Source organism: Poromitra crassiceps (genome assembly GCF_964638095.1).
Source record: "Poromitra crassiceps genome assembly, chromosome: 1".
NCBI classification, from domain to species: Eukaryota; Metazoa; Chordata; class Actinopteri; order Beryciformes; family Melamphaidae; genus Poromitra; species Poromitra crassiceps.
The window spans coordinates 56,511,543-56,524,375 of NC_139623.1; the positions used below are offsets into that span (position 1 = coordinate 56,511,543).

A 12,833-nucleotide genomic window follows, 5' to 3' on the forward strand; every position below is an offset into this window, starting at 1 on the left:
ATTTTGTGAATCGGCCTGATGGGGGCGCTATAATTAGGGGTTCAAATTTCAAACTTTGAAAGGCCATAACTTCCATGACGTTGGTCCGATTTTCAAACTTTTTTTTTCCAGATGTTCAGGTGAACCTGCTCTTCAAAGTACCCCCCAGTTTCCTCAAGGTCCGCCTGGAAAGTTTTTGAGATATTTGGAAAAGTTTGGAAAACACATTTTTGACATCTCCTCCTAGACCGTTGCACCGATTTGCACCAGACTCGCCAGGAAGCATCTATGGAGCAAGCTCTACAATCGTGATTGGTGGATTTTTGAAAGCTACTTTAGTTTCGGAGATATTGATCGTTAAAGTTGAGAGGGGCGTGGCCTCACAGCTAAATTGTCATAACTTCATGACCGATTAAGGAATCTTCACGAAACTTGCAGGAGGTCTTCGGAGACCATCCTAGACCATGTGTGTCAAATTTTGTGCAATTCGACCAAAAGGGGGCGCCATAAACGCCAGAAATGGGCGTGGCTTAACATAAAAAAGGCTGTAACTCCACACCTGTTTGTCCAATGATCGCAAAACTTGTCAGATATATTAAGGAGGATGTCCTAGTCAGAATCAGAAGCTTTGTCATCTGCGCAAGGCTTGAACCCCGCCCATCGCCGCTTGCGGCTATATTTAGGGGTTCAAGCCCCGAAGGGGCTGAAACCCTATTGTTTTTGTGCTGGTTTATTATTATTATTATTCTTCTTCTTTTTCATCTGCCCCAACGCAAATTCCCGTGAGTTGGTAAATGGTAGAGACCTGACATTTGGCCCAATGACAGATATTGTTGGCTGGTAGGTGCTCAAAAAAGATTTTTCGAATCGGCCTGAAGGTGGCGCTATAATCGATGGTTTTACGTTAAAGGCTTTAAATTCCACGCCGTTGGTCCGATTTTCAAACTTTTTTTTTCCAGATGTTCAGGTGGACCTGCTCTACAAATTTGCCATAAGGACCCTCAATGTCCGCCTGGAAAGTTTTTGAGATATTTGGAAAAGTTTGGAAAACACATTTTTTGCATCTCCTCCTAGACCGTTTGACCGATTTGCACTAGAACCTCCAGGAAGCATCTTTGGAGCAAGCTCTACAACCGTGCTTTTTGCATTTTTGAAAATCTACTTTAGTTTCGGAGATATTGATCGTTAAAGTTGAGAGGGGCGTGGCCTCACAGCTAAATTGTCATAACTTCATGACCGATTAAGGAATCTTCACGAGACTTGCAGGAGGTCTTCGGAGACCATCCTAGACCATGTGTGTCAAATTTTGTGCAATTCGACCAAAAGGGGGCGCCATAAACACCAGAAATGGGCGTGGCTTAACATAAAAAAGGCTGTAACTCCACACCTGTTTGTCCAATGATCGCAAAACTTGTCAGATATATCAAGGAGGATGTCCTAGTCAGAATCAGAAGGTTTGTCATCTGCGCAAGGCTTGAACCCCGCCCATCGCCGCTTGCGGCTATATTATGGTTTATTTTTTCTTTTCCCCTCTTCCTCATTGCAAATTCCCATGAGTTGGTATACTGCAGAGACATGAGATTTGGCCCACTGACAGATATGGTTGGTTCCTAGATGCTCCAGAAATATTTTGTGAATCGGCCTGATGGGGGCGCTATAATTAGGGGTTCAAATTTCAAACTTTGAAAGGCCATAACTTCCACGCCGTTAGTCCGATTTTCAAACTTTTTTTTTCCAGATGTTCAGGTGAACCTGCTCTTCAAAGTACCCCCCAGTTTCCTCAAGGTCCGCCTGGAAAGTTTTTGAGATATTTGGAAAAGTTTGGAAAACACATTTTTTGCATCTCCTCCTAGACCGTTTGAGCGATTTGCACTAGAATCTCCAGGAAGCATCTTTGGAGCAAGCTCTACAACCGTGCTTTTTGCATTTTTGAAAATCTACTTTAGTTTCAGAGATATTGATCGTTAAAGTTGAGAGAGGGCGTGGCCTCACAGCTAAATTGTCATAACTTCATGACCGATTAAGGAATCTTCACGAAACTTGCAGGAGGTCTTCGGAGACCATCCTAGACCATGTGTGTCAAATTTTGTGCAATTCGACCAAAAGGGTGCGCCATAAACGCCAGAAATGGGCGTGGCTTAACATAAAAAAGGCTGTAACTCCACACCTGTTTGTCCAATGATCGCGAAACTTGTCAGATATATCAAGGAGGATGTCCTAGTCAGAATCAGAAGCTTTGTCATCTGCGCAAGGCTTGAACCCCGCCCATCGCCGCTTGCGGCTATATTATGGTTTATTTTTTCTTTTCCTCTCTGCCTCATTGCAAATTCCCGTGAGTTGGTATACTGCAGAGACATGAGATTTGGCCCACTGACAGATATGGTTGGTTCCTAGATGCTCCAGAAATATTTTGTGAATCGGCCTGATGGGGGCGCTATAATTAGGGGTTCAAATTTCAAACTTTGAAAGGCCATAACTTCCATGCCGTTTGTCCGATTTTCAAAAAACTTTTTTCCACATGTTCAGGTGATCCTGCTCTTCAAAGTACCCCCCAGTTTCCTCATGGTCCGCCTGGAAAGTTTTTGAGATATTTGGAAAAGTTTGGAAAACACATTTTTTGCATCTCCTCCTAGACCGTTGGACCGATTTGTACCAACATCGCCAGGAAGCATCTTTGGAGCAAGCTCTACAATCGTGCTTTTTGGATTTTTGAAAATCTACTTTCGTTTCTGAGATATTGATCGTTAAAGTTGTGAGAGGGCGTGGCCTATCAGCTAAATTGTCATAACTTCATTACCGATGGAGGAATCTTCACAAAACTTGCAGGAGGTCTTCGGAGACCATCCTAGACCATGTGTGTCGAATTTTGTGCAATTCGACCAAAAGGGGGCGCCATAAACGCCAGAAATGGGCGTGGCTTAACATAAAAAAGGCTGTAACTCCACACCTGTTTGTCCAATGATCGCAAAACTTGTCAGATATATCAAGGAGGATGTCCTAGTCAGAATCAGAAGCTTTGTCATCTGCGCAAGGCTTGAACCCCGCCCATCGCCGCTTGCGGCTATATTTATTCTTGTTATTATTCTTGTTCATCTGCCCCAACGCAAATTCCCGTGAGTTGGTAAATGGTAGAGACCTGAAACCTCGCCCAATGACAGATATTGTTGGCTGGTAGGTGCGCAAAAAAGATTTTTCGAATCGGCCTGAAGGTGGCGCTATAATCGATGGTTTTACGTTAAAGGCCTTAACTTCCACGCCGTTGGTCCGATTTTCAAACTTTTTTTTCCAGATGTTCAGGTGGACCTGCTCTATAAGTTTGCCATAAGGACCCTCAATGTCCGCCTGGAAAGTTTTTGAGATATTTGGAAAAGTTTGGAAAACACATTTTCGAGAACTCCTCCTAGACCGTTGGACCGATTTGCATCAGCATCGCCAGGAAGCCTCTCTGGAGCAAGCTCTACAAACTGCCTTTTTGAAACCTTTGAAATCTCCTTTTCTTTCGGAGATATCAATCGTTAAAGTTGTGAGAGGGCATGGCCTCACAGCTAAATTGTCATAACTTCATGACCGATTAAGGAATCTTCACGAAACATGCAGGAGGTCTTCGGAGACCATCCTAGACCATGTGTGTCAAATTTTGTGCAATTCGACCAAAAGGGGGCGCCATAAACGCCAGAAATGGGCGTGGCTTAACATAAAAAAGGCTGTAACTCCACACCTGTTTGTCCAATGATCGCGAAACTTGTCAGATATATCAAGGAGGATGTCCTAGTCAGAATCAGAAGCTTTGTCATCAGCGCAAGGCTTGAACCCCGCCCATCGCCGCTTGCGGCTATATTTATTCTTGTTGTTCATCTGCCCCAACGCAAATTCCCGTGAGTTGGTAAATGGTAGAGACCTGAAACCTGGCCCAATGACAGATATTGTTGGCTGGTAGGTGCTCAAAAAAGATTTTTCGAATCGGCCTGAAGGTGGCGCTATAATCGATGGTTTTACGTTAAAGGCCTTAACTTCCACGCCGTTGGTCCGATTTTCAAACTTTTTTTTTCCAGATGTTCAGGTGGACCTGCTCTACAAATTTGCCATAAGGACCCTCAATGTCCGCCTAGAAAGTTTTTGAGATATTTGGAAAAGTTTGGAAAACACCTTTTTGACATCTCCTCCTAGACCGTTGGACCGATTTGCACCACCATCGCCAGGAAGCATCTATGGAGCAAGCTCTACAAACTGCCTTTTTGAAACCTTTGAAATCTCCTTTCGTTTCGGAGATATTAATCGTTAAAGTTGTGAGAGGGCGTGGCCTCACAGCTAAATTGTCATAACTTCATGACCGATTAAGGAATCTTCACGAAACTTGCAGGAGGTCTTCGGAGACCATCCTAGACCATGTGTGTCAAATTTTGTGCAATTCGACCAAAAGGGGGCGCCATAAAAGCCAGAAATGGGCGTGGCTTAACATAAAAAAGGCTGTAACTCCACACCTGTTTGTCCAATGATCGCGAAACTTGGCAGATATATCAAGGAGGATGTCCTAGTCAGAATCAGAAGCTTTGTCATCTGCGCAAGGCTTGAACCCCGCCCATCGCCGCTTGCGGCTATATTTATTGTGCTTGCAGATAGGCAAGCACAATCTTAGAATCTCTCATACTTCTTTATCTTTCTTTATTCTGTTTTCTTCTGGTCAAAAGTTTGGTTCGCCATTTCTCCTACAGTTTTCACACTACACAGACATGAGAGACATCAAAACGTGCGGCTCATTGAGGAATCGTGTGCATTTGGATTGCTAAGGGTTTCGTTGGCCGGTTTTCGCGATATTCGCGTTAACGTACGATTTTTTTTCCCATTCACTTGAATGGGGTTTCGAAATCGTTGGCATTAAATTAGCTCTAGCTCAGACACCGTATGAGCTGCTATTACCAAACTTTGTAGGTAGGTTTACAGAGTCACCTTTTACTCTGTGCGGGAAAATTTTAGTATTTGACCAGATGGTGGCGCTATAACAGCCGTCCTTACGTTTTGGTCCATAACTTTTGAACCGTAAGGGCTACATTCAAAATTCTTTTTTCCCTGGATTCCTTGGGTCATTCCGCATCTGCTGATATAGGCCCCGCCCATTTCCGTCTAACTAGATTTTCCGCCATTTTGAATTTTGTCGAAAAGCGTTTTTTCGCTATTTCTCCTTCAAATTTCGCCCGATCTTCACCAAACCACATCACAGAGCGTGTGTGGACTGTCCCGCACAAAACTTATTTTGCGTTTTTTTTTAATTCCGCACCGTTGCGATATAATCGACCTCCAAAGTTCTGTGGGTGGGGCCTATTTCACAAAGATCGTCCGATGCTAACCAAACTTGGTACAGGTGTGGATGGATGTACTCTGAGCCTATAGGACAACTATTGTGTCATTTCGCCTCTAGGGGGCGCTATAACAGCCATCCTTACGTGTTGGTCCATAACTTTTGAACCATAAGGGCTACATTCAAAATTCTTGTTTCCCTGGATTCCTTGGGTCATTCCGCATCTGCTGATATAGGCCCCGCCCATTTCCGTCTAACTAGATTTTCCGCCATTTTGAATTTTGTCGAAAAGCGTTTTTTCGCTATTTCTCCTTCAAATTTTGCCCGATCTTCACCAAACCACATCACAGAGCGTGTGTGGACTGTCCCGCACAAAACTTATTTTGCGTTTTTTTGAAATTCCGCACCGTTGCCATATAATCGACCTCCAAAGTTCTGTGGGTGGGGCCTATTTCACAAAGATCGTCCGATGCTAACCAAACTTGGTACAGGTGTGGACGGATGTACTCTAAGCCTATAGGACAAATATTGGACAAATATTGTGTCATTCCGCCTCTAGGGGGCGATATAGCAGCATTCAGTACCTGTACCTTCTAAATTGGTTTATTTTGAAGGGCGGCAGGAAGTGCTGATTCATTGGAATTATGGCCAGCCTTCCTTCTTGTATTGACACTTGACACTTCTGAGCTGATTTCACAAAAGAAAGTGTCATTTGGTCTGTAGGGGGCGGGGGTGGGTGGGGCCTACTTCACAAAAACCGCCATAACTCTGGACCACATTGTCAGATCCGAACCAAACTTGGTCCAGGTATGCACATATGTACTCTGAGCTGATAAAAATAAAATGGTGTCATTTTGCCTATAGGGGGCGCTATAGCAGCATTCAGTAGCTGTATCTCACAAACTGTAAGAGCGACTGTTCCCAAATTGGGTACATAGGTTCATAGAGTACTCTTCTAATCTGGCCTAAAAAATTATACCAATTGACCTCACGGTGGCGCTATAGCTGCCCTCTTTACGTTTTGGTTTGTAAGTTTGGAACCATAGCTTCTACGATCAAAATTCTTTCTGCCCTGGTTTCCTTGGCTCCTCCCGCTTGTACTCACAAAGGCCCGCCCATTTCCCGCCCACAACTACTTAGTACACCCTAGCAACGATCTACGAATGCCCTATACCGATGAGCCGAAAACACCATAGCATCCAGTTAATACACCCTTGCAACGGCCTAAACACGTCCTAGCTACACATTGCCGATTGGGGCTGTATTGATACTGGATGGGAGGCCGGGGTTTAAGGCAGGGGCGGTGCAAGGGGGGCGGAGCGTCACGGGGGAGCAAGCACAATCAAATTTGCTTCAGCAAATTTAGCCCGTTCTAGTTATTATTATTCCCGTTCTTGTTCATCTGCCCCAACGCAAATTCCCGTGAGTTGGTAAATGGTAGAGACCTCACATTTGGCCCAATGACAGATATTGTTGGCTGGTAGGTGCTCAAAAAAGATTTTTCGAATCGGCCTGAAGGTGGCGCTATAATCGATGGTTTTACGTTAAAGGCCTTAACTTCCACGCCGTTGGTCCGATTTTCAAACTTTTTTTTCCCAGATGTTCAGGTGGACCTGCTCTACAAATTTGCCATAAGGACCCTTAATGTCCGCCTGGAAAGTTTTTGAGATATTTGGAAAAGTTTGGAAAACACCTTTTTGACATCTCCTCCTAGACCGTTGGACCGATTTGCACCACCATCGCCAGGAAGCATCTATGGAGCAAGCTCTACAAACTGCCTTTTTGAAACCTTTGAAATTTCCTTTCGTTTCGGAGATATTAATCGTTAAAGTTGTGAGAGGGCGTGGCCTATCAGCTAAATTGTCATAACTTCATTACCGATGAAGGAATCTTCACGAAACTTGCAGGAGGTCTTCGGAGACCATCCTAGACCATGTGTGTCGAATTTTGTGCAATTCGACCAAAAGAGGGCGCCATAAACGCCATAAATGGGCGTGGCTTAACATAAAAAAGGCTGTAACTCCACACCTGTTTGTCCAATGATCGCCAAACTTGTTAGATATATCAAGGAGGATGTCCTAGTCAGAATCAGAAGCTTTGTCATCGACGCAAGGCTTGAACCCCGCCCATCGCCGCTTGCGGCTATATTTCTTCTTCTTGTTGTTCATCTGCCCCAATGCAAATTCCCGTGAGTTGGTAAATGGTAGAGACCTGACATTTGGCCCAATGACAGATATTGTTGGCTGGTAGGTGCTCAAAAAATATTTTTCGAATCGGCCTGAAGGTGGCGCTATAATCGACAGTTTTACGTTAAAGGCCATAACTTCCACGCCGTTGGTCCGATTTTCAAAAAAAAAATTGTGTTCAGGTGGACCTGCTCTACAAATTTGCCATAAGGACCCTCAATGTCCGCCTGGAAAGTTTTTGAGATATTTGGAAAAGTTTGGAAAACACATTTTTTGCATCTCCTCCTAGACCGTTGGACCGATTTCCACTAGAATCGACAGGAAGCATCTATGGAGCAAGCTCTACAACCCTGCTTTTTGGATTTTTGAAAATCTACTTTCGTTTCGGAGATATTGATCGTTAAAGTTGTGAGAGGGCGTGGCCTATCAGCTAAATTGTCATAACTTCATTACCGATGAAGGAATCTTCACGAAACTTGCAGGAGGTCTTCGGAGACCATCCTAGACCATGTGTGTCGAATTTTGTGCAATTCGACCAAAAGGGGGCGCCATAAACGCCAGAAATGGGCGTGGCTTAACATAAAAAAGGCTGTAACTCCACACCTGTTTGTCCAATGATCGCGAAACTTGTCAGATATATCAAGGAGGATGTCCTAGTCAGAATCAGAAGCTTTGTCATCTGCGCAAGGCTTGAACCCCGCCCATCGCCGCTTGCGGCTATATTTATTATTGTATTTTAATTTGTACTCGTTCCTTCCACTAATGTCTGTCTCTGTTATGTGTACTGTACTTGTATGTCTGTTCCTTTGCATTTAAAAATGGAAAAACTGAATAAAAACAAAGTATATATAAAAAAAAAAGCCTTGTTACCATGCTGCATATGGAGGAGACTTTCTGCATTGTGGGCATATTAAGGTGAGCTCTCATCAGACTTTATCCTTTGATGTTCTTAACGACCAGCTGCAGGTTGAGAGCTGCTGGCATACATCGGCAATGTTTGGTTGTTGAATGAATTTGTTCATCACACAGTAGCCTATAGGCTACACTAACCTATGAACATATTCCTTTAGGCTACTAGGAGGAGGAGCAGGGTGGAAATGCCTCCCCTCGCCTCATTTAAATCCGGGAGGGGTGGATGTCACCTGAAAGCACACCCCGGGGCAGAATTATGGCAGGGCTGCTTGGCTCTGTGTGAAAACAATTTCTGTGGCAAGGCTGCCGGTGTTGCGGGCCTTCTGAATGGCAATATTGCGCAATCTCTGTGTGAAAGTGGCTTTTGTCTCAAGACGTTACACGCTAATTTGCATATCAATATGTGCTAACTGCTGCTGTTGTTGACTCCCCCTGCTCAGTGTTGCTGTCATCAGTCTCAACCATTGATAGTATAATAGATAGTGAGGAGAACTTAAAGGGATACACCACTTTTTTGGAAGTTTAGCTCATTTGCCACATCCCCCCCACATAACCAAGATACACCATGCCTTACCGGCACTGTCCGCTCAGTTTACAGTGAGCTACAGTCGTGAAGTTAGTAATTATTAGGGCTGTGACGATTCACTTATCTCCCGATTCGAGACTATCACGATTCTTGGGTGCCGATTCGATTTATATTGCGATTCTTAAGTATTGCGATTCTACGATTATTGCGATTCGATATTACGATTTATTGCAATTTTTGTTTATTTTTTTCTTTTCTTTTTTCAGTTTGTTTGCTTTTTTACACTAGATTAGAACATGGGAAAAGTTGAATCATACACTACTTTACTTTTACTTTATTGATATTTAGCAGACGCCTTTATCCAAAGCGACATACAACCAGGATTACAACACAGTACAGCAAGAAAAATTACATAACAGTTTTTGCGAACAAATGTAAAAACAGCAATTTAAATTAAAATATATTTACAAACAAAAGAGCATAGGACAATAGAGGGTGGCCTGACTGCAAGCACCCAATTTTTTTTTTTTTTTTTTTTTTTTTTTTTTTTGCGATTATCGATTCTGGAATAAAAGATCGTTTCAAAAAATCGTGACATTAAAAATCGCGATATTTAGGTGAATCGATTTTTCCCCCCACCCCTAGTAATTATCGCCATAGAATGGAGGCTAATGGTACAGCTGTTAAAAATCTGCCAAAACACACATCTCACGGTGCCAAAATACATGTTGTGCTTCGGGTACTCACCACACGATGAAATATTAATCCAAAATGCACATAATTTCACATCTTTGCACATCTTTTTGGAAGGAAAAGTGGTCGGCGGCCATGTTTGGAAAGTAGTGCCGGCTACCTCTTTTCCTTCCAAAAATGAATTAATTCATTCAAATATATTGAATTGAATTGCGGATTTCAGATATATGAGGACTAGAGATGAAACGGGATGACAATTTAATATCACGATTATAGTGACCAAAATTATCACGGTGTATCCCTATCTACAATTGAAGTGAAACTTCCCTCCCACCCTTCTCCTTTTCCAGACTGGTGGACGTGGTTCTGAGGACCATCATGCGGGTCATGTGGTTCGCCGGAGGCTTCCATTGGATGACGGTGAAAGGTTGTAGGGCGCTCCCCGCAGAGGCGCCCATCCTTACCCTGGCACCCCACTCCTCGTACTTTGATGCCATCCCAGTCACCATGACAATGGCCTCTATTGTTATGAAGGCAGAGAGCAAGGATATACCTCTCTGGGGCAGTAAGTACCAAACACACGCATGCACACACAGAGATACGGCATATTGACACTATTGTTGCCCATATGACCGTGACCTGTATTGTGAGGGAGGGAACGTGCAAACTGATACCACAGTCTTGAAATCTCTGTGATCTGAGCCACAAAGGCCTTGGACAGGATCATGGAGCATCTCACAGGAAGCAGTTGTCCTCCAGAGATAGTGCCCCTGATGTGTTGATGCAAAGCATTGTTTTGATTTGCATGCCTAGGCTGTCAGTGAAACATCACACCCATGCTCTATATGACAGGGGTGTCCACACTTTTTGAATGGGGCCCAGAATAGATCATGTGAAAATACCTGGGGGCCAGCTGCTTCTCGCATCATATGGGTTATTAAAATAAATCATATACAATACAATTGTATTCGAAGGATTTTTTCCAGCGCCATTATATTAGCTTAAAGTCCCTGGAAACCAAAATCCACAAAAACGTTCTACCGGTATGTTATTTAGGGTCTCATGTTAGTAATTGTGTGCCTCCGAAATTATTATACATTACTTTCAACCCAAAGCCTTAAAATCGACACTTTTCTACAAGATTCTACAAGGTACTTCCTCATTGAAGAGAGCAGTGCGCGAGGTGCTAAAATGCAGGAGCTTATGACGTCATAAGCTCTATATAACCTTTGTACACGCGCGCAACCCGCCCTACTGTGTGTGTGAGTAACCTCGCGTCACCAGGCTGTGTCGAGTGCTATGCTGCTCTCCTTCTCTCTCTCACTAGTCCAGAGAGAGAGAGAGAGAGAGAGAGAGAGAGAGAGAGAGAGAGAGAGAGAGAGAGAGAGAGAGAGAGAGAGAGAGAACACAGCACAAGTGGGAGGGAGACAGACACTGAGCGAGCACTGTGGGGGCAAAGAACGGACAGAGATCTCTTCCTCTCAGCAACGCGCGAACACACACACACACTCTCTCTTTCTCTCTCTCTTTCCTCTCTCCTAGAGAGACAGAGAGAAATTTCCCTGCTGCAGACGGGACATGCCCACACAGTCCGCGGGAGAAAATACACTCTAAAAAATAATTGATTCTCATGAATTTTGCCACGACTGTCAAAGCTAAATTTATATACTTTGCGACGTTCATCATCGTTCAAATTTGGCTGGTGGCTTATTAACTCATTCACCGCCAATGACGTCTTTGACGTGTTATCAGAAATAGCCCTCCCCGCCAATGACGTGTTTGACGTGTTTTTGTTTTTATTACTGCAGCGCGTATTTCAAACACTTCCCCAGCCTCTGACATAGTATCAGGTCCCTAGCATCTAAGACAACACGTGAACAAACACATACCGCAGCTGTTGTTTTGAAATTGAGCAAGAGGAAAAGCAGAAAACGGATAAGGAGCTTGCCTTGTGCAGACAGGAGAAACGCCATTGAAACGCCCCTCGCACGCTGCAGGAGCTGGTCGCTTTCCTGTGTGCCAGCCGGAGAAAACGGGAGAAAGTTCCAGAGATGCGTTTGATCATCGGAGGAATGAGGAAATGATCGATCAGTTTGACGGGTAATCCAGAGGGCGGTGAGGAAGTGTTGAATAGCCGAGGGGAAAACGGGAACGATCAAACAGCAGGGAGTATAGGACAGGGAGGCAAGAAGACAAGCCAGAAGCGGCAGTCACAGCAGCCCGCTGTCCTTCTCAAGAGCTATTCAGTTGGTTCATGAAATCGCTGGGCTGCGTGCCCTCCAGTGTTGCTCCTGGCCAATCCCGGCGCCACAGGGCGTGGTTATTGCTTATCCTATGTGGGGTTAGAAATCACGCAACGAAGGGGGATCGTGTGTGTGTGTGTGTGTCTGTCTGTCTGTCGGTGTGTCTGTCTGTCTGTCTGTCTGTCTGTGTGTCTGTCTGCACACTCACTCACACTGCTGTATTGTTGAATGTAAAAAAAAAAGCACTTCATGTGTATATATATATATTTTTTTTTTCATTTGTGTCATAACGAATAGTATTTACATGTCTGATGTCAATACAGTTCAAAATAAAAGAATTGAGAGCGAGTTCTGCTTGAGAATGTGTATTTTACAGAAATTGCCTTTTCTCCTGTTTGTCATCTCAGAGAGACCTTTTGGGCTAAAACAGGGTGTATATAAATGGATATAAGTAGAGTACAGAACATGCTAAAAGCTCACTTTTTTTTCCTGGTGAACCCAGAGACATACATCTTCATTTTGAGGTATTGCAAATCACTCTGGTGCTAATAGATAATTTACTGTGGGTCTTGAAAGATGACCAACAATTATGAAAATCTTTGGCCTGTGCTAAATATTGGCAGTCCTAAACTGGCCATGAATGAGTTAACATAGGGTCCTGTGATGTGATGAACTCAAAATGCTAAATAATAATAAAATATTTCTGGTTTCCAGGGACTTTAAATCAATAGTTCAATAGGTTGTTTCACTTTATCCACCCGTTCACTGCCCGACAATCGCTGGTATGAATTAGGCCTGTCAAAGAATATTCTATATTCAAATATATATTCAAATATAACAATTTAAATAATAGTTGAATATGAAAATTAATATTCAAATTTATTGTTATTATTATCATTATCATTATTATTATTATTATTATTATTATATATTTTTTTACATAACGTGAAAAAATCACCAAGATGGCAACATCAAAACATACATTGTTTGCCTGGTTA

At 43.4% G+C, this 12,833-nt stretch overlaps 1 protein-coding gene across 1 annotated transcript in view; it reads left to right on the forward strand.

The window, feature by feature from the left end:
* The window catches only part of LOC310787932 (lysophosphatidylcholine acyltransferase 1), a gene marked incomplete at both ends in the record, with an annotated part of 220,921 nt that overhangs the window by 105,577 nt on the left and 102,511 nt on the right, over window positions 1-12,833 (forward strand). Inside the window, one exon of the mRNA XM_083649377.1 lies at window positions 9,943-10,157. Coding sequence (XP_083505503.1) covers window positions 9,943-10,157 — 215 coding nt within the window. The remainder of the gene's footprint in view (window positions 1-9,942; window positions 10,158-12,833) is intronic.